We start from the raw sequence: 20,288 nt of genomic DNA on the forward strand, positions 1-20,288 counted from the left end.
GCTTCACATTTCCCTGGTTTTTAATGCTGCTAACTGCTCTATAGCAGATTCCCCTGAACTAAGACTAATGAGCCACATATAGTTCACTTAATATTTTTTTGCTGTAAAAGCAGGAACATACTGCAGATTTAGAGGCAACATGCGTCCACAAGCTCAAAATTCAGAAGCTGCACGTATATTTTTTTATCATTAATTCAACTTCAGCTCTGTGAATCAATCACAGCTCCCTAAAATGTATTTCTACGGCACCTATGAAGTTAAATGAAAAACATGGGAGGCGGATTCTCGTGTTGCAAGTACACACTAAATTATAATTTCAATTCCAAAATAGGAATAGTAAGTATTTCCAATCTCAGCTTTATTTTTCTTAGTCATGAAATGCAATAAAATAATCAAAATTGCTTTCCTAGAAACTGGCAAGAAACATTTATGGAGAATAACTTAAAAACTGTTCAGGATAGGGATGGAGAATGCTAATAAAACAATATGGCATCTCCCCCCTTCCCGCCTTCAACTTGCTGATATAAAAGAATCACAGTTCAGTAGTTAAGCTTGCTTGCGGGGGGGGGGGGGGATGCTTAAAAACTAGAGGAAATATCCCTATATGATAAAATGTTAGTGAAAATACTTTCACTCCATCCCTTCTGCAAGTCTATTAATGCTGGTGTTTCTGAGTACTTTGCGCTGGGTTTTAATTTTATTTTTTAATTTACAACAAAAAGGCCATTATGTATACAACTGTCACATTTAATAGCCTTCTTCCATTTCAAGAGATGACTGGTTCCAGCAACATTTTCTGTTTAAAATTGCACTACTTCCCTTTGGTCTCTCAGTAGGAATCCTAGAATGCTGAAGAGCCTCCTAAATGCAACCAATGCCTTCGGAGGAACTGCAGGACAGACCGCACAGATGAGGAAGAAAACAAAAAAGGGTCTGTGTGTGGGAGTCCTTAAAACACACACACAAAATAACCAAAAACAATGATAGCTCCTAACGATGTTATTACGAGCTAAACACATGGAAAGATGGAAGCTGGGGAGACTCAGCCAGATGGGCGGGGTACAAATAATATATTATTATTATTATTATTATTATTATTATTATTATTATTAATTTGCTTTGGGCAAAAGAATGAAAGGGTAAAATAAATGTTTTTAAACTGCTAAAGGTGAGGTTCCACAGACAGATTGGGGTGGGATCGGGATCCAAACTGCTCCACTAAGGGTCACAGATTATTTGGGTGGGGGTGTTTTTGGATGGGTAGATTAAGTGTCACTTCTGCTACCGTACTTCCCTTTCCATGCCCACAATTTCCTCAATGCTTTCATTTCTTTCCCCGCTAATCTCATAACCATAGCTGCCAAGTACCCCGTTTTCCCCAGGAAACCCCCGTTTTTTCATACCGTTTCCCGGAGGTCCCCTGTATCTCTTCGTCTCCCATTATTCTCCCTTACATTTTCCTGCCGGCGGCCATTTTTTTCTGATTTGCCCATCTACGGGCACTGAAAATGGCAGGTGCCGGCTTCGAAAGCCGTGTCTACGCATGTCCGGAAGTGCGTAGACGTGACTTCCGGTGTCGTCGGCCATTTTTGGTGCCCATAGCGACACCAAGTCTATGCCGGACTTGGCAGGTATGCTCATAACTGTTTCTGGTATGCTCCTCTTCTGAGACATATTTTACCTTTTGATCTTGCAGTATTGCACAAAACTAGAAAATCAGAGAAGCATTTTAAAAAAATTCTATGCAAGATATGTTGAAGGGGGATGAATTTTATGCTGAAAATTTGCAATTGCTCCAGTTTCTTTTCCGGTGTGTTAGTAAGTGCAAGAGTGAGCCATACTCTTTTGATCCCTCAAATGTGCACAACAACTCAAAAATTGCACAAACTTACAATTGCCTGACTGTGTGTTTTTGCACACTCCCTGGGCGAGGATTTTAAAAAATAAAATAAAGAGACAAAGCCCTGTCAGTACTTAAGTGGCATAACAGTATCAACAAATTTGAAGGAAGGGACAATACAAAATGGAATGCCTACTGGTATGAATGGGAAACACTAAAGTTCCTTGTCATGTGCAAATTCAAATATATGCAGATGTTTAATCCAGTCTAATTCAAGGAAGTGGATTAACAGCTAAATAACAAGCCCTAAACTAATTAACAAAATAAGCTTAATTAACCTGGAAACAAACTGAAAACCCTCAAGGCACTATCAGTTTTGCAAGAACTGTATTTTGATGCAGTGAGCTTGGCTCTAGAGCAGTTTATCTTAAGCACAACATTTGAGAACCACAATGAAGAAGACACAGATCAGAACAGAGACAAAAAGGGAATCAGTTTTCATTGCAGAAGAGTGTGATCCTATCCAAAAAGTGAGTTGGCAGGTTGATTTGTGACTTGTCCTGTTAGAATCCTGGCATACCAATTCTAAACACATTTACTTGGAAACTGTCTTCAGTTAAATTTATTTCCAAGTAAAGGAGTTTCTGTCCACTGATTTTAAACAGAGACTGAGGCTCCATGTACTTGGAAGCAAGTCTCACTAATTTCAGTGAAACTCCAAGTAATATTGTGTTTAATGGGACAATCCAAACGATAGACCACTGAAATCAATGACGCTTTCTACAACTTAACAACCATGGAATAGGGCTATTTGTCATTTAAAATAGGAGTACTCAGGTAACCAGAGTAGTAGGGACGTGGGTGGCACTGTGGTCTAAACCACTGAGCCTTGGGCTTGCCGATTGGAAGGTTGGCAGTTCGAATCCCAGCGATGGGGTGAGCTCCCATTGCTCGGTCCCAGCTCCAGCCAACCTAGCAGTTCGAAAGCACATCAAAGTGCGAGTAGATAAATAGGTACCGCTCCAGCGGGAAGGTAAACGGTGTCTCCGTGCACTGCTCTGGTTCGCCAGAAGCGGCTTACTCATGCTGGCCACATGACCCGGAAAAACTGTATGCGGACAAATGCCGGCTCCCTCGGCCAGTAAAGCGAGATGAGCGCCACAACCCTAGAGTTGATCGCGACTGGACTTAACTGTCAGGGGTCCTTTACCTTTTCTTTTTTTTAACCAGAGTAGTGACTAGAGATTAAGAAAAAGATATTGGTTTCTACAGTATGTGCCTACTGCATTAAATAGGTTAACAGGGATTACATTACCAGTAATAACACCACAGTACTGACTATGAGAAGCAGGCTTTTCAGTGGCTTTTTCAGGTATGGACCTTTTACGCCTGTAGACCCGATGTGCGTGACCTGTCACAGCCAAAGTGTGATTGAGTGGTTCAATAAATATGAAGTCGTCATTCAGCTGCAAAAAACCCATCTGCAGGGGGAAACAAAAGCAACAGATATGGTGTGTTATTTAACGAGGCTTCATCATGCCACATATACAAAATAAATTTCAAATAGACCCTTAATGCTTTAACACTTCCTGAAACAGCCAGAAAAATCCTTGTGATGGTGAGCTGTAAGCTACATCAGTACAATAATTCCAAACCATGGTATTTTGGAGGCAGTTCCAGCAGCGCAACTTAGGTGCCAAATCCTGTTCCGTTAGCCTCTTTCTTTCCAAACGCTAAAATAAATGTCATTTACTTTGACTTAATGTGGGTGGGTGGCTATGTGCCAGCAGCAGATGCACAGTGAAATATTTAGATTTCTCAAAACTTGCTTTAGAGGACCCAAGAGGTCGTTTAAATATGTTCAGCACAATCTATACACTCGTCTTACAACATTCCACGTTATCATTTATGTCTTTGTTTATTAAAATGAAGGATAGTTATTAATAAAATACTTCTGGTCGGGAAAAACACACCTAAAGGCTGCTTCAAATATTATTATTCCTTCTACATGGAAATCATCTCTGTCTTGGGGAAACACATTGCAAGCTTTTTCTGCTGCAAGTACACATGCTGGGAATCCAAATCTAGGCCAGTCCTATCACTGGGCAGAATGAGGCAACCACCTCAGGGAGCAGATGCTGACGGGTGTGGAGCAGGCAGAGTTTATTTGTATTATTTATAGATGTATGGCAATGTACAATTGAAACATCATAAAATTACAGCATGATAAAATACAGAATTACCTACATTCAATCGAATTAATTTCTGTAAAAAAAAGGGGGGGACATAAAAGGGGGAGAAACATAAATTTCAGCAAGCAGCAAAATATCAGGATTGTGGGTGCCTGCCTGATTACAGAGGGAACAGTGTTTTAAAGTACCGATGACATTAATCTGCTTTAGTCTGCATACAAACAAACAATCATAGAAACCATCTGGAGGGCTTTTCCAGATGGTTGAAGTGACCGAACCCAAAGAATGCTCATTAATGGTTCTTCTTCATCCTGGGGGGGGGGGGGAAGCGGCAAGTGGAGTGCCACAAGGTTCTGTCTTTGGCCTGTTGTTGTTCGATGTATTTATAAACAACTTGGACGAAGGAACTGAGGGGATGCTCATCAAATTTTCAGATGACACCAAACTGGGAAGGATAGCCAATACCACTGAAGACAGAATCTGGATTCAAGGTGACATTAACAGATTGGAGATGGGGACACCTAGCTTGCCAGTAGCACAATTGGAAAGGACCTAGGGTTCTTAGTAGACTACAAGCTTAGCATGAGTCAACATTATGTTGCAGCAGTAATAGAAGTAACATGAGTCAACAGTGTGATGCAGAAGTAACAGTACCACTCTATTCTGCCTTTGTCAGACCACACCTGGAATATTGTGTCCCGTTCTGGGCACCACAATTGAATAAGGATATTGACAAGCTGGGACTTGTGGAGAGGAGGGTAACCAAGATGATCAAGGATCTGGAAATCAAGCCTTATGAGGAACAACTGAGGGAGCTGGGTATGTTTAGCTTGGAAAAGATGAGACCGATAGGAGATATGATAGCAGGGAGCGGTCTTCCTTCCAACACTCATGGCAGCAGCAATGTAACCTTGTCCTAGACAGTTTATGGCTTTGTACACTAAAAGTAATATCTTAATCTTATGTTGGTAGTGTACTGGCAGCCAGGGCAGAGGTTTCAGCACCAGTACAATATGCTGATATACCTGTCCAGGGAAACATCATTCCACAGCATCCTGTGCCAGCTGCAATCTCCAAACCAATCTCAAGACCAGCCCCACATAGAGTGCACTGCAGTAGTCTAGATAGCACCACTGTGGTTCAGCTAACCTTGTCCAGGAATGTCTGTAGCTGGCATACCAGTCAAAGCTAGAAAAAAGGACTTAGGATACCTGTGTCTCCAGTGACAGTATCAGATCTAAGAGTACTCCTAAGCTACATATCTAACCTTCCAGTTTCCTGAAGTTGGGAACTATTCTGTCTCACCAAGATTCAGCTTCAGTTTATTGACCCTCCTCCATCCCATCACCAACCACAGGCAGTGGCCCAAGACTCACACGGCCTCACCTGATTCAGGTATTACCAAGAAGTAGAGTTGAGTGTCATCGGCATACTGATCACATACAGATTCAGTACCTGTGATCCTATAGAGACTTGCCTAGGAGTACGTTCCACTGAACTCAATAGACTTAGTTCTGAACAAATAGGGATGGGGTGGGATTGTCACATCCAAGCCACTGCTCAGTTGTTAAGCTCACTGGGTGGCCTTGTACAAACCACTGTAGGTTAGGCCTAAGCTACCTCATGGGGTCATTGAGAGGGTGAATGATGTAATTGTAAAGCACTGAGTACTTTTTTAAAAAAAGAAGATAAACAACAACAAACTTAAAAGGAGACTGCTCATTTTATATCAGGAGCATGCCTCTGTGTTTTTACAAGAATCTCATTAACGGACAAAGAAAAGTAACTTTTTATTGCTTTAGTGAAACACAACATCTGGCAATATATCAATGAAGATAAGAAACAGGTTTATAGAATCATACTTTGAAGTATTTTCTCATGAGTTACACCATCTAATGAGTTGTCATTGGAGATAAGAGAGAGGCTGTGTGTGTGTTTATACAAGACAGGCCATTTGTTGACGACCACTTGATGGGCCTTAAATCACATCATGCGCCACAGTGGCAGCTTGCACCAAATGTGTATAGACTTCCAAACTCCAGAATGACAGGTACTGGGTCCAATCTTGCATCAAAGTCAAAATCCTGACCTGAATTTCATTTCCACCCTAGCCCAGGTGTACAGCAGCTAGTTGGGTTTGTTATGCTGTGGAAGTGTTTGAAATGGCTTCCATGTGGGTCCTGCACCCTTTTGTGAACCCCTTCTATGTGTGTGTGAGATGGCTACATTACTATCATAATCTTTCAAAAAGAAGTAAGCTACTTTGCTGTCATTGTATAAGCATATACATACAGATTTTCTAACATATATGGGAGAAAAGGGAACACCTCCCAAATTACAGTTTTTCAATTCAACCATAACTAGTGAATTCTGGGGTATTAGAAATTATATGACGTGTTAATTGTAACTGAGATAACATAGCCCACTCTTAAAGAGTCCTGTGTGGGTTTTACTTTTCACATACAGTTGTACCTTGGAAGCCGAACACATTGGGGGTCGAACGGTTTGGCTCCCGAATGCCGCAAACCCAGAAGTGAGTGTTCCAGTTTGCGAACGTTCTTTGGAAGCAGAACATCTGACATGGCTTACGCAGCTTCCAATTGTGTGCAGGAAGCTCCTGCAGCCAATCGGAAGCTGTGCCTTGGTTGTAGAACGTTTTTGGAAGTCGAACGGACTTCCAGAACGGATTCCGTTCGACAACCAAGGTACGACTGTACTCTCTTTTTAAAAGATCTGTAAAGTTTTGTGGCACATTTGCCATCCATATTTTTGTCCCTGTTTTTACTTTTTTGTCTCTGCCCACAAAGTTGGCAGCGGTTATCAAAAGTGGTCTGTGTATCATGAGATCATGATCAAACAGAATACCCACGAGACAAACAGCATGCAGAAAAACCAAGCACACCGATGAAATAGTCAAGACGCGGCCAGCTACGATTAGATAAATAAAAGAGTCAATCATTCTGTTCTGAGTACAGCCCTCTGTCATCAACTATCTTCATTTTTGGACAGATAGAGAAATGATACCCAAATGGTAGCCAGTAATCTCTGTCTTTGATTAACTGTACTTCCTGACATACTTGCTGTGCTGGATCTGCACAACATATTTTTCTTAAAGTTCTCTGTCCACCTGCTGATGGCTTTTCTAAATTTGTTGGATGAAGAAAACGTCCTGTCTCTCATCCATGTTAACTCCCTCCTTAAAAAGTACTGGGGGATTTTTCAGCTAGTTGCACAACACAAGTTTCCAGAGACGCAGATCCATCCCAAGTCCGTGCTGAACAAGTTCACTATGCGATACAAAGAACACATGCTGTTACTTGAAAGGCCTTCTGCGTACAGTTGCTCAGTGTGATGGCTGACTGTGTAAACCAGCTGAGCATGTGGACTAATTCATCTCATGGAGATTCTCAATGCCACAAAACATTCCTTGCAACAGCAGATGAGGGCACAGAAATTCTCCCTGCAATGGGGGAAATCCACAGGAAGATCCACTCTTCACATTATAACCCCTGCCTCAAACAGCTATCACGTGACGTTTGTGACAACAATGTTAAGATTAGGAAAGATGGCTGCCGAATGCTTGAAGCAGGGTTTTGAGCGCTAAGGCAAGTTTCTGCTATATAACCAACCCTTAGCACTTTTTTATCCCCTCTTCTGTTTTACTTCTTAACTCCTTTTAGTGCTTCGTTTTCTTGTTTTAATTTATTGTTTTATCTCATTGTTTTATTGTTCTGATTCCCCTAAACTGTGAGGCTGCATGAAGCTGGGCTGGGCTGAGCACTTTGCTAGGCAGTGCCAAATGCAAGGTCAAGTCAAAGTTTACAAGATACAGGAATCACAAGTCAGAGAAACCAGTAGGAGAACACTTCAATCTCCCAGGACATTCTATACAAGATCTCAAAGTAGAATTTCAGAAATAGACTGGAAAGAGAAGTTGCTGAAGTGCAACTTATTACCAAGCTTAAAACCATGGAGAGACCAGGTCTGAATAATGACATTGGATTCTTATCTCATTATACATGATAAAGCTATCTTTAGCCATCTCACCCCTTGCTTTTTCCTGTAAGACCAATTGCAGTCGTCAACAGCTTCACCACACCTATCAGCCAATCACCCATTCCCACCACCCTTCTGAGTAATACCCCCACCCCCACCCTCTGACTATACATAAGGATCTGGTGACTTCTGTTTCAGTGTATCTGAAGAAGTGTGCATGCACATCAAAGCTCATACCAATGACAAACTTAGTTGGTCTCTAAGGTGCTGCTGGAAGGAATTTTTCAATTTTGTTTCGACTACGTCAGAGCAACACGGCTACCTACCTGTAACTTTACAAGATACTAGTTATAAATTAAGGAAGAGAAACATCTTAATGATCAGAACTGTTGACACATTGGATCCATTTACAAACCAGTTTCAATATGCGGGCTTGGAAACAAACCTTAGAAGAAGCAAAGTCAGAATCAGGAAAGGCGGAGGCAAAATGGGAGATAGAAAGGGAACAGAGTAGCAAAAGGCTCCTGAAGAAGGTATGATCCACTTGAAATTGCTTTGTTCAAAATATTCTTATAATTCTTGCAATGAAGTCAATGATACAATGAAGACTATGTTAGAATTAATGGCTTGCAGGGGAAGCTTGAAGGACACTAGGATTTTTTAACCCAGGAGTCAAGGAATCCCACTGACACCTTCAGCACAGATGAACCACTGAAACAACTTGCATATTGAGAACCATGTTAGAGATTTTTGACTAAAGCTGCATTTGATGCTCACAACAAGCCCTATTTAAACTATGCATGCTATACTTTTATTTAGACCAGGAGTCCCCCAAGCTAAGGCCCGGGGGCCGGATGCGGCCCAATCACTTTCTAAATCCGGCCCGCGAATGGTCCGGGAATCAGCATGCTTTTACATGAGTAGAATGTGTCCTTTTATTTAAAATGCATCTCTGGGTTATTTGTGGGGCCTGCCTGGTGTTTTTACATGAGTAGAATGTGTCCTTTTATTTAAAATGCATCTCTGGGTTATTTGTGGGGCATAGGAATTTGTTCATATATTTTTTTCAAAATATAGTCCGCCCCCCCCCAAGGTCTGAGGGACAGTGGACCGGCCCCCTGCTGAAAAAGTTTGCTGACCCCTGATTTAGACCCTAGAAAGTTTAGTAATTTTCTGCACTGTGCTTTTATTCTGTGTCAATTCTTTCTTTTTACAGCTAACTCCTTTGAAATCATCCATTCTTTTCAAGAAAGCTTAACTTTAATTTAATGTAAGTTAAAGCTCATTTGCAGAAAATGTTATTCTTTTCACAGGACTATTTCTTAAACAGTTTATTTTTAAGTAGGCTCGGCTGTATACTTTCTTGCCAGCAATTACTCAGGGGTGCCATTGAAAATTTGTGTTAACAAAACCATGTTGAGAGACTGGAAGAAACCCAGCATGCAGAATCCCAAAGCTCATCTCGGATCTATGCAAGCCCCTGATAAGTCATATACAAAAAAAAAGAGCGTAGCACATTTGGACCATATATCACATTGAGGTAATAATTACTACCGCATCCTGTGTATCATTCCCAAGTACTGGAGGCTACACGGAAATAATTAAATATGACGTAAGCTAAACTTCATAGTTAAGAACTTGGCTTTGCCCTGCAAAATGACATTCAGAAACAATTGTTACCCCATATATAGCATTCTAGCCTGCAGAAAGCATGACAGATTTATATACTGCTTTTCTTTCTCTTTTACTCCTGAGGTGTGCATCTGGGTGTGTTCCAGTCTGAGGCAACAGAATTCAATGTAGTGACAACACAGGATTCACTTAGGGAGGATTTGGAAGATACAATTACCAGGAGCACCATTTTCGAAGTTTCAGAAAGCGATACAGTTAATCTGGACGTGCATTTAAAAAAAGTACTGTACATGCATTGCAGAGGAGAACGTGACTGCCCTAGGAAGATGAAAAACCCGAAAGAACCTTGTGGCATCTTTAAAAACCAAGAGATTTATTAGCAAGTACAAGGGTTGAAAAACTAGATCCTACTTAAACAGATGCAGAAAACTGGATTCTGGATAAGGAAAGCTTATACCACAATAAATCTGTTAAAACTGCCACAAGACTCACTGTTGCTTTTTACTATAACGGTCCAGGCTGGCTACCCTCTAGAATCACCTGTCAGCCTGTGATGAACTGGATAAATTGCAGGTAGGTGAGCCTCCTGCATCATCAAATATCTATAGTTGAATATATATGAATTATGCTATGGACACTGAAGGTGACGTTGATCAAATGGGAAGACTGAAGCACAGGGTGTGATTGTGAGCCTTTCCACCACAATCACTGCACTATATCCTTGTGAAAGAATAATTAAGACAGACCAAATAAATGATTTTTAACTTGCTCAGCACCAATCTAATTTCTTCAGGCAGGGTGCAGAAGAAGGCTATTAATTAATCTCAATATGCTGAAGCAATAAATTCTGCATAGCAGTTACATGGAATACAATGTTCATACATTGATTAACAGTTCAACTCAGTGTTTTTCAAGCCTTTATAAAGCTTCATAAGTGAATGCTTCATTGTCAATTTTTGTACTCATAGACTGTTTTGAGGTCATTTTGACAAGCAAGGGGTGTATTATTATTTTATAGGCATAAAAGGACTATGAAGGACAAAATGAAATTATAGACCTAAACGGAATACAGTGGTACCTCACGTTACAAACACTTCGGGTTACAGACTCCACTAACCTGGAAGTAGTACCTCAGGTTAAGAACTTTACTTCAGGATGAGAACAGAAATTGCGCGCCGGTGGTGCGGGAGGCCCGATTAGTTAAAGTGATACCTCAGGTTAAGAACGGTTTCAGGTTAAGAACGGACCTCCCAGACAAATTAAGTTCGTAACCAGAGGTGCCACTGTATAAAGAACGAACTTGAAATGGTATCTTGTAAATATTCACAAAAGAAATGTGTTTTTTCTCCCTATATGTAGATCTCTTAAAACTCAAGGTACTTCATACAAGCAAGAAATGAAGTCTCTTATATTCATTCAGTGGAAAAACTACATCAGTTTCCTCTTCCTATGGGATCTGTTCTCAAAAGATCTGAGATCACAGAGGTTTTTCACTATAATTGGCATTTTAAGCAATTTGTAATAAACTGATCTCATGCAACATTACCAACAAACTTACAAGTGTATATATGGTAATTTCAACTTGTATTCAAACAGCTTAATCACAAGCTAACGTTTTAAAATTCTGGAGCCATGTTTTGTGAAAGACTGTTCTCATTTAGTAGCTCCTTCTAAATAAAGACTAAAATAATAATTATTATATTTACTGCATATCTCAAGCCTTCATCAATGAAATATGCTCCTACAGGACTGAAAAAAATGTGTAACGTGTTTGTGTCTGTTTTCTACAATTCCATGTTCTAGGTAGTCCTCAACTTTGATGAGGTTTGAATTGCCATGTGTATTTCAGGGGCCTCCCACCTTAATTTAGTGAAGATGTAATGTTTTTACCCATGTAGCCTTGGGGGTCAATACCATCTCATTAGGAATGATGGAGCAAACAAACAAACAATGCATGTAAAGTACCTTGTGTCAGAGTGTTTAAACTTATTAGTTACGTCTACAGATGCTTGGCCCAGAACCTGTTTTTAATGTTTTGTGTGGGCAGAGGCTAAAGAAAACAAAAACCCAATATTTTTTTCAGTTTTCTCGGTGAGAATTCAAAAAACATTCATCTGGAAGCTGACCCCAAACCAACTTCTGCCCACCAAGTTCCACTCCTGACGCCACGCTTGAAAGACGCCGCTGTTCTTTGAGAACAAGGGCGTGGTGAGTTCCAGCACCTCTTTTTCTAGAAAAATAGCACCGCATATAACACCATCGACAGAGCTTTCATGTCACTAGATGTTGCATCTCACACAATGGAGCTCTTTTTCATACATTCAGCTGCCAGATCTCAGAATGAAAAGTGCAGAAATGGGTAGGGGAAAGGAGGAAACAAAAACCACATCCTGGGAACCTTCAATTCACTACTCAGCCACCCATCTTGCATTCCCTATACAAATATTTCATAAGAACATGCTCACACCTGACCATTCAAATATTACAGAGATGTATCTCAGCGTGCCATGTGTTCCCCACCACCCCAATAATGAATGCATAAGGGACAATGTAATGATGAAGTGGCATTTAGCCTCAGCCCCTCCAAACACTAGGGTATCCCGTTAAAGGGGGAGTGGTCATGTCCACGGGGCCAGGACCCCCAGACAGCGGTCCCTGCAGGGGTCACCCTGTTTGATGTAAGTCTTAGGAACTCCCACCTGGATTGACCACGCATCACTTCCGGTTGGCGGGCCAGAAGTATTTTCATTTGCCCCATGCCCAAGCCACACCTCTTTCACCTGTATTCAATAAAGTTGTGGCCTGTTTTGATCCCAACCTGTCTTAGTGGTCTTTTATTTACCTGGGTTGGGGACTGGGAAGAACAACACCTGGACCTGCAAAAGCATTTCTAACACCAATGTTGCATATTGCCAGATTCCTAAATGAAAGTCACTTCTGCAGGGAACTGTAACTCCCAACCGTAAGTTACGCATCCATACAAACACATGCAAAACATTTCAAGTGCCTATGCCTAGAAGCAAGCCCCCACCACCTCTTGAACAGTAGTGTAATTTAACACTCATATAAAAGAGCTGATTATATATCTCAACAGTGATTTTGAATTTTATGCCAGTTGCAACAAGCAATTTGTTTTATGCACATTAATTATTATGAATAGTATTTCTTTTCATGTTTCAAATCAGAATATATATGATATTATGATGGTGGAAAATAGTTTTAAAGATGTAATATATTAAACTGCTGTTTTCATAGTTGAAAGCCAAAATCTGCTGTAGCCAATATATATTCAAAAAAGCATGATACAGTAAATATATCATGCCCTTGCTCCTTGATTTATGATGCAGAAATCCATGAACTCTTACTTCAAACCAAAAATACACAACATTTATTCCAACAAGCTGGAGCTTTGGTATTAAACAGAACTGCATGTCTATTTTGCAAAATTGACATTTAATATTTTCTCCCTTAGATGTATGCCCTTATGGGCCTTGCATTATTTTTTCTCGTGAAGACACCATCTGATTTTGTAATTAGACTGGAATTTATCGGAATCATTTAGATTGTGATAATTCTATACACTCAGCTCTACAGTATACACTCAAAACCTCTTAAACCTGAATGCATTGGATGAAATAACAAATCGGAGGCAAAAAAAATCTCACTTTAACTATCAAGCATTATAAATGACAAAATTGGTCTTGTATATTTTATTGTTATGCGAACTATGAATATTTACCCAACTTTGAGCACAGACATTTATTTTCCATCTTATAGAAAATCACAGTTCTGCCCGATAACTGCCAGCTCTTGTTTCTGGAAAGTTCTGGGCTATTAATCTTCAAGCAAGTGATACTGCTTAGCACACTTGCATGTGCGTAGAAAAAAACCTAATAGAAATCCTTCATTCCATAATTGCCCGATATTTAATCGGATATAAATTCTGCAATATTGCATGAACAAAACTATAATGTTATGCTCCTTGACAATGAAGGATCTTTTTAGAAATATTTTTATTGTTCTAACACCCAAATAGTGTTGTTCTGGGAGTCATTGCAATAACCACCTCCAACCCCCCAACCCCCAAACTCAATTTCAAGGAGCGAGCGGGGGGGGGGGCACATTGTACAAATGGAAGTTTTTGCACAGGACTTCTGCTGATGGGATTTTTTAGGTGAATGCCACCTTCTTAAACTGATTTTTAAAATTCAAAGACATTTTACAGTAGAACCTCGGTTTTCGAGCGTCTTGGAAGCCAAACAATTCGGAACTCGAATGCCAAAAACCCTGAAGTGAATGCTACTATTTTTTAACGTGCTTTGGAAGTTGAACGGCTTCCGAGGCGCATTTCTCCATTTTCGTCATTGAAATTGCAAACCGCCCATTGCGCCTCGGTTGTCGAACGATTCGGAAGTCGAACGGTCTTCCGGAACGGATTATGTTTGACAACTGAGGTTCCACTGTATTGCCAAACTTTCAATGTAAACAGAATGCTACAGCTGTCGGCCCATTTGCTCTTGCATGCAGGGCTGACAGAGAAACAGCACATCACTGAGGTTCCTGTCACTGCTTAATCTTTGCTAAGGTCTCAGTGAAATGCATTAACAGAAGTAAACACGCCCATTCATGAGAGGCGCTCCCAGGGAGGCAGCTCCATTCACAGGAGTCTTGGTAGACCACAAACTTGACATGAGTCAACAGTGTGATGCAGCAGCTAAAAAAGCCAATGCAATTCTGGGCTGCATCAATAGGAGTATAGCATCTAGATCTAGGGAAGTAATAGCACCACTGTATTCTGCTCTGGTCAGACCTCACCTGGAGTACTGTGTCCAGTTCTGGGCACCACAGTTCAAGAAGGATACTGACAAGCTGGAACGTGTCCAGAAGAGGGCAACCAAAATGGTCAAAGGCCTGGAAACAATGCCTTATGAGGAACGGCTTAGAAAGCTGGGTATGTTTAGCCTGGAGAAAAGAAGGTTAAAGGGTAATATGATAGCCATGTTCAAATATATAAAAGGATGCCATATAGAGGAGGGAGAAAGGTTGTTTTCTGCTGCTCCAGAGAAGCAGACACGGAGCAATGGATTCAAACTGCAAGAGAGAAGATTCCACCTAGACATTAGGAGGAGCTTCCTGACGGTAAGAGCTGTTCAGCAGTGGAATTTGCTACCAAGGAGTGTGGTGGAGTCTCCTTCTTTGGAGGTCTTTAAGCGGAGGCTTGACAGTCTTCTGTCAGGAATGCTTTGATGGTGTTTCCTGCTTGGCAGGGGGTTGGACTGGATGGCACTTGTGGTCTCTTCCAACTCTATGATTCTATGAATGGGATGTGTTCCGGCTGAAGCAAAAATAATTCATTTGAAACCCATTCCCTACAATGGGCTTTCAGCCTCGCTGGCAGCACGAGGAAGCATTATTTGTAAGGTACTGCAACCCTTTCAGAATTTAGATCTAGCCATCTCAACTTCAGATTGATAGGAACAGATCAATAGATGGTCTTAAGATAGGCTTGTCAAACAAATGTGCTCATGAGCATTTAAATACAGAAATTATTTAGCCTAATAACTAGAGCAATGACAACTTTACATTATTTTCCCTGACGTTTGGTAACAATTAAAAAACATAGGATATACACAATCAAGTTTTGAAAACTAATCGAAATAACAATAAAATAGATACAGAAAGAAAGGAAAAGACTCTTCCCCTTCAGTTTCAGAGTGATTGTCACAGCATTCTTTTTATCTTCAGAAAGCCAGCTGGACTGGCAATTTTTCATAAACAGTGCACATGTTACATCATGGCAATGTAAGTAGAAGCCAATTGCTCTCAGTCTTAAGGACAAGCTTGTGGAATGAAGGGTGAATAGCCATTTTAAATATTAGATGTAGGCAGCACATGTAGTTTTGCATTCTGCCGCTGAAGCTGCGCAACGGTTCTCAAAGAGTGTCATTTGCTGAGTAACTACAGCTGCAATACCTGGCTTCTTCCATGAGGTGCCCCATCCAACTAGTGCTGGCCTGAGTTGACCCAGCTCTGCTTTGAAGATCTGGTGAGAGTCCAAGGTAGCACAGCTGAGGTAATTAAATAAGCACATGCAATTGTTGGAAGATAGTCACATTCAAAAAATGAAGTCACTTAGCGTTGGCTTGGGGCACATTTCTACATTTCTGGATATAAAACTCATTCAGAAAATAATTTTTGACCTTTGTATCGGTGGACCCAAGAAAAACATTGTATAATACACAGCATATACCCACCCACACACAAAAACTTTCTAAGTCAACTAACATGAAAGGGATGTGGCATCTGCAACTTAAAGGCTGTGAAAGAGAAACAGTATCCTTCATATATATGAATATACTATTTTGGGAAACAATATTCAAGTTCTTTCCTCTCCACCAGCATTTCTATAAACTTAAGAAACAGCAGGCTTCCCCATCTATTTCACAAGACAGCTAAGTTATATATGGAATATACAATTGGATTTTTCACTTCTTTACTCTGTAATAGGTTTTCTTCCAGCTGAATATTCAAAATCAGTGCAAATTGCTTTTGAACAATATTTTAGTAGGCATTAAAGTGCTAAAATTCAAAGATGGTTTGATGCATAGGAGCCTCAAAACAGAGAAACAGTCTGAAGAACTGACTAGTGCATGTGCCACTTCTTGGATGTGCGTGTATGAATGGCATTTCTAACCTTTAATTAGGACCCAGGTGGCGCTGTGGTTAAACCACTGAGCCTAGGGCTTGCTGATCAGAAGGTCGGCGGTTCGAATCCCTGTGAAGGGGTGAGCTCCCGTTGCTTGGTCCCAGCTCCTGCCAACCTAGCAGTTCGAAAGCACGTCAAAGTGCAAGTAGATAAATAGGTACCACTCTGGCGGGAAGGTAAACGGCGTTTCCATGTGCTGCTCTGGTTTGCCAGAAGTGGCTTTGTCATGCTGACCACATGACCTGGAAGCTATACGCCGGCTCCCTCAGCCAATAATGCGAGATGAGTGCCGCAACCCCAGAGTCGGTCATGACTGGACCTAATGGTCAGGGGTCCCTTTACCTTAACCTTTAATACAATTCATGGGAATGTTTTGGATAGCCTGTAAAGCATTCAAATAAAGGAATTAATTTAGTACTTAAAGTACAATCCCATGTATCATACTCAGAAGTAGGTCTTATTGAGTGCACTGGGGCTTACTCCCAAGTAAGTGTATGCAGAATTGTAATGTTATTTAATTAAACAGCAAAGCAAAGAATGGGTTCCAAGTAACCTGGCATGATTTAAAAAAACTAATTTTAGATTTTAAATGGTTTTTCATGTAATAGTTCACATTCCATATCCATTAAGGAATGATGCTTTGTAGAACATCTTGGTTACTTGGAGATCAAGCTAGCAAAAGCAAAAAAGAGCAAACTGCTATTTTCACAGAGATTTAGCAGAGCAATTATTCCACCTCAATTCAGGCATAATCTGGTTACGATTAGTGAGTTGGCTACCCACTTTAATGATTCAGAGAGTGAACTGGCTGCCCACTTTAATGATTCTAAACATCTTCTCAGATTTGTCAGTGGAATTTTTCCAGACTCACCATCTAGACTTCTTCAGATTATGGATATGAACTACAAAATGTTTGTGCAGAAACCAGGATATAGAGGTCTTTCCTCCCTTATTACGCTGTTGCTGTGCTGGGGACACCAATACGATTCAACTCAAGCAGAGCCATCTGCACATTTGAGCTTTGGAGAACAAGCAGCTATCTATTCCTAGAAGCTGCAAAAAAAAGGACTTCTTGATATAAACTGCCTGCCCAGGTACAGTGACTGTATAACCAGCAGAGTGGCCACTTTTCAGGGAAGGTGGTGGTGGTTATAACACAACTCTATGAGAAGCATTTAATAGCATTTACTGGGTAAAGGATTTTAGTCTAGCTTATCGTGCAGCTTCCAGATAAAAACTGTACAAGCTAGTATGGGATGAATATGCTTGCTATGTTATAAACCTGGAACACAGCCTTTCTTGCAAGCGTTTGTTGAACTAGCTTACAAAAACATAACAGTCACTAAGATGTTACACTTGGGGTTAATCCATACTATCTTTTATAGCTTTCTGTGCCTCCATTTGCTTGGCTATCCACATCCAGATTCTCTCATACCAGGGATACTGTAAAGAGCCCTGCTATGAGAAAATCCAGATTGAGGGAGGGAAAGGCTATGATTTGGAGAATGCCCTACTAACTGCTTGTGTGGATCAGCCCAACGTATTAAACCTGCATAGTTATTCTTGCTTACAGGAGTCCAGTCCAAAACACCAGTTAATCCTAAAATTAGAGTGAAACAGTCTTCTGACCTCCAATGTTAGATTTACCAGGAAGCAGATTAAGGCTGTCTGGTTGCAGCCAGTAATTATGGACTGTATTATTCCAAACGGAAACCAGAGAGCCTTGCTTTTACAGTAAGGTGGCCCTTATGATGGGAGAAGCTATACAGCATGGAAAAGACATCCTTACACTCCCTGTGGTCTTGAACCAAACAGACCACGACTCCTTTGAGGGCTTCCCCTTCCCTAAGGAACTCTTCATAGAAGTTGAACAACGGTAGCAATAGACTGCCGGTGATTTCTGCCACTCCCAGTCCGCGAGACCAGACTGGCTGCATGCAGTTGAGTGCAGAAGGGGTGAAGACTTCGGTCCTTTCCCAAAGTCTCTACTTTCCTTCCTTTGGCCTCAGCAACTGCCCGGTCTGCCCAGGACATATTGTGGATCTAGCTTCCTTCCCTGCTGGCTACATGGCTAGAAGGGTTCTGTGTTTTTTTGTTTTTCATCAGCACCACACTGACCTGATTGTGAGTTTGGCTGCTGGGTGGCTGTCAGTGCACGATAGGTTGGCTTTGTACAGTGGAAGTTCAGGAGAAGAAAAATGAGCTCCCTGAGTCACGTGCTAAAATGAAGGGAAACCTCATCAGACCTGTCCCTTTCAAGGCCATGAGGCTAGAGGAGACAAGGGCAGGTCTTCCACCTGGAATTCACCTTATTGTGAGGCCTTGTGGGGAGGTGATATAGACAGGCTCATATTGGCACTTGTGAAGACCATGAGCAGGAAAAAGTTCATCCAATGGTCCCAAACTAATGAGGTTCACCCAGAAAAAAAAGTTTGAGAAGGAAAGCTCTTCTACATGATAGGGCATCCATAGGAGGAGGAGGGAGGTGATTATGTTAGGCCAGGCACCCCCAAACTGCGGCCCTCCAGATGTTTTGGCCTACAACTAACTAACAGGACCAGTGGTCGGGGAAGATTGGAAATGTAGTACAAAACATCTGGAGGGCCGAAGTTTGGGGATGCCTCTGTTAGACTATGTGACAACTGAAGATCCCCTAAACTTAAAGGATCAATTGAATTGTTGCCTATTTGAAACTCAAAGCTACTCTGCTGTCTCTTTATTCTGTGGGCTTAATAGGTCTAGAAAGGTACTAGATAAGTCTGGCCAAAAGTCAGTGGTCTAGCTTCAGTTCTCTCTTAGTTCTCTCTGAACCCTTACTCGATCTTTCTTGTTTCACAGATACATTTCTCCTAAACCACCTCCACGCTCCTGTATCCATGAGCACATGAAGACACAAGGACCTGCTTTCTAACAAGTAAGATCACTAGAGCCCATCTACCTGGAACTAATTCCCCAAAGCCTCAAGCAGAAATCATTATCAGCCCAGATTATTTTTGTTAAAGGTGCCAATAATTGAACCAAGAACTTTTATCACTACTCTTCCATGGAGCTTTGGGTTCTTCTTAGAAACTACTGAATGGATTTTTATTATGCCAAGCATTTCTATATATCATTCTCTCCATGTAGTTTGCAAAATAGTTGGGGGGGGGGGGAAACCCAGTATTTCTCTATTCCAGTCTTGTGTCTCCACCCTCCCCTCCCTTTACCCCATTGGTCTTTTTATTGTAAACCTTTGCACATGATCTGTACATTCTGACCAGTTCTTGTACCAGCACAATTAAATGCTGTTGCTATATACTCATAATAAAGAAATAAACATTGGTGCCATTGGTGGAAAATTGTCTTGGTGCAATTGCATTTGCATATTTGTCAGTAGTGCTGGCAGTACCTGCATTAAATCCATTCAGCTCTTAAGATTCATATTAACCAGTAGTTGAAGTTCAGGTCTCCATCACATCATACCTTCAGAGCTGTCCCCTGAGTTATGTGATAAACCAAATCTGTTTCATTTCCATTTGACATTTCCATTGATGTCCTCCCACCTAGACCATTTCTGCTGATGGTAAATCTGATAGTGCCTGTTTGAACATATCTATCCACAATTCAAACAAGCGATAAATTAAGATAAACAAAGAAAAGCCTTTTGAACTCTCTGACCTTTCAGTGAGAAAGATTATCCCCAATCAGCTTCATGCCCTTATGAACAAACTTTCTCCTTGTAATTTGTTTAAAAACCCAAAATACCACACAAGTTTGTCGAAATGCCATGCCATAATTTATTCTTCTAAGATGAAGCAATTTGCAATTAAAAACAACTAATCTTGAATTGGGAAGGATTTCCATTGATGTTGGGGAGGGAATAAGAAAGAAAATGTGTGTATAAAAATGAGCATAAACTTCTAGATACATGACTGACTCAGAT

At 40.9% G+C, this 20,288-nt stretch overlaps 1 protein-coding gene across 3 annotated transcripts in view; it reads right to left on the bottom strand.

The window, feature by feature from the left end:
• Positions 1–20,288, bottom strand: part of ADAMTS19 (ADAM metallopeptidase with thrombospondin type 1 motif 19) — a 120,075-nt gene that overhangs the window by 90,098 nt on the left and 9,689 nt on the right. For 2 of the 3 annotated variants that reach the window (XM_060280126.1, XM_035099894.2), the window contains exon 3: positions 3,156–3,321. In XM_060280126.1, the coding sequence (XP_060136109.1) occupies positions 3,156–3,321 (166 nt within the window). The remainder of the gene's footprint in view (positions 1–3,155; positions 3,322–20,288) is intronic. The other variant, XM_035099895.2, reaches the window with a different exon arrangement.

This window comes from Zootoca vivipara, chromosome 11 (genome assembly GCF_963506605.1).
Source record: "Zootoca vivipara chromosome 11, rZooViv1.1, whole genome shotgun sequence".
NCBI classification, from domain to species: domain Eukaryota; kingdom Metazoa; phylum Chordata; class Lepidosauria; order Squamata; family Lacertidae; genus Zootoca; species Zootoca vivipara.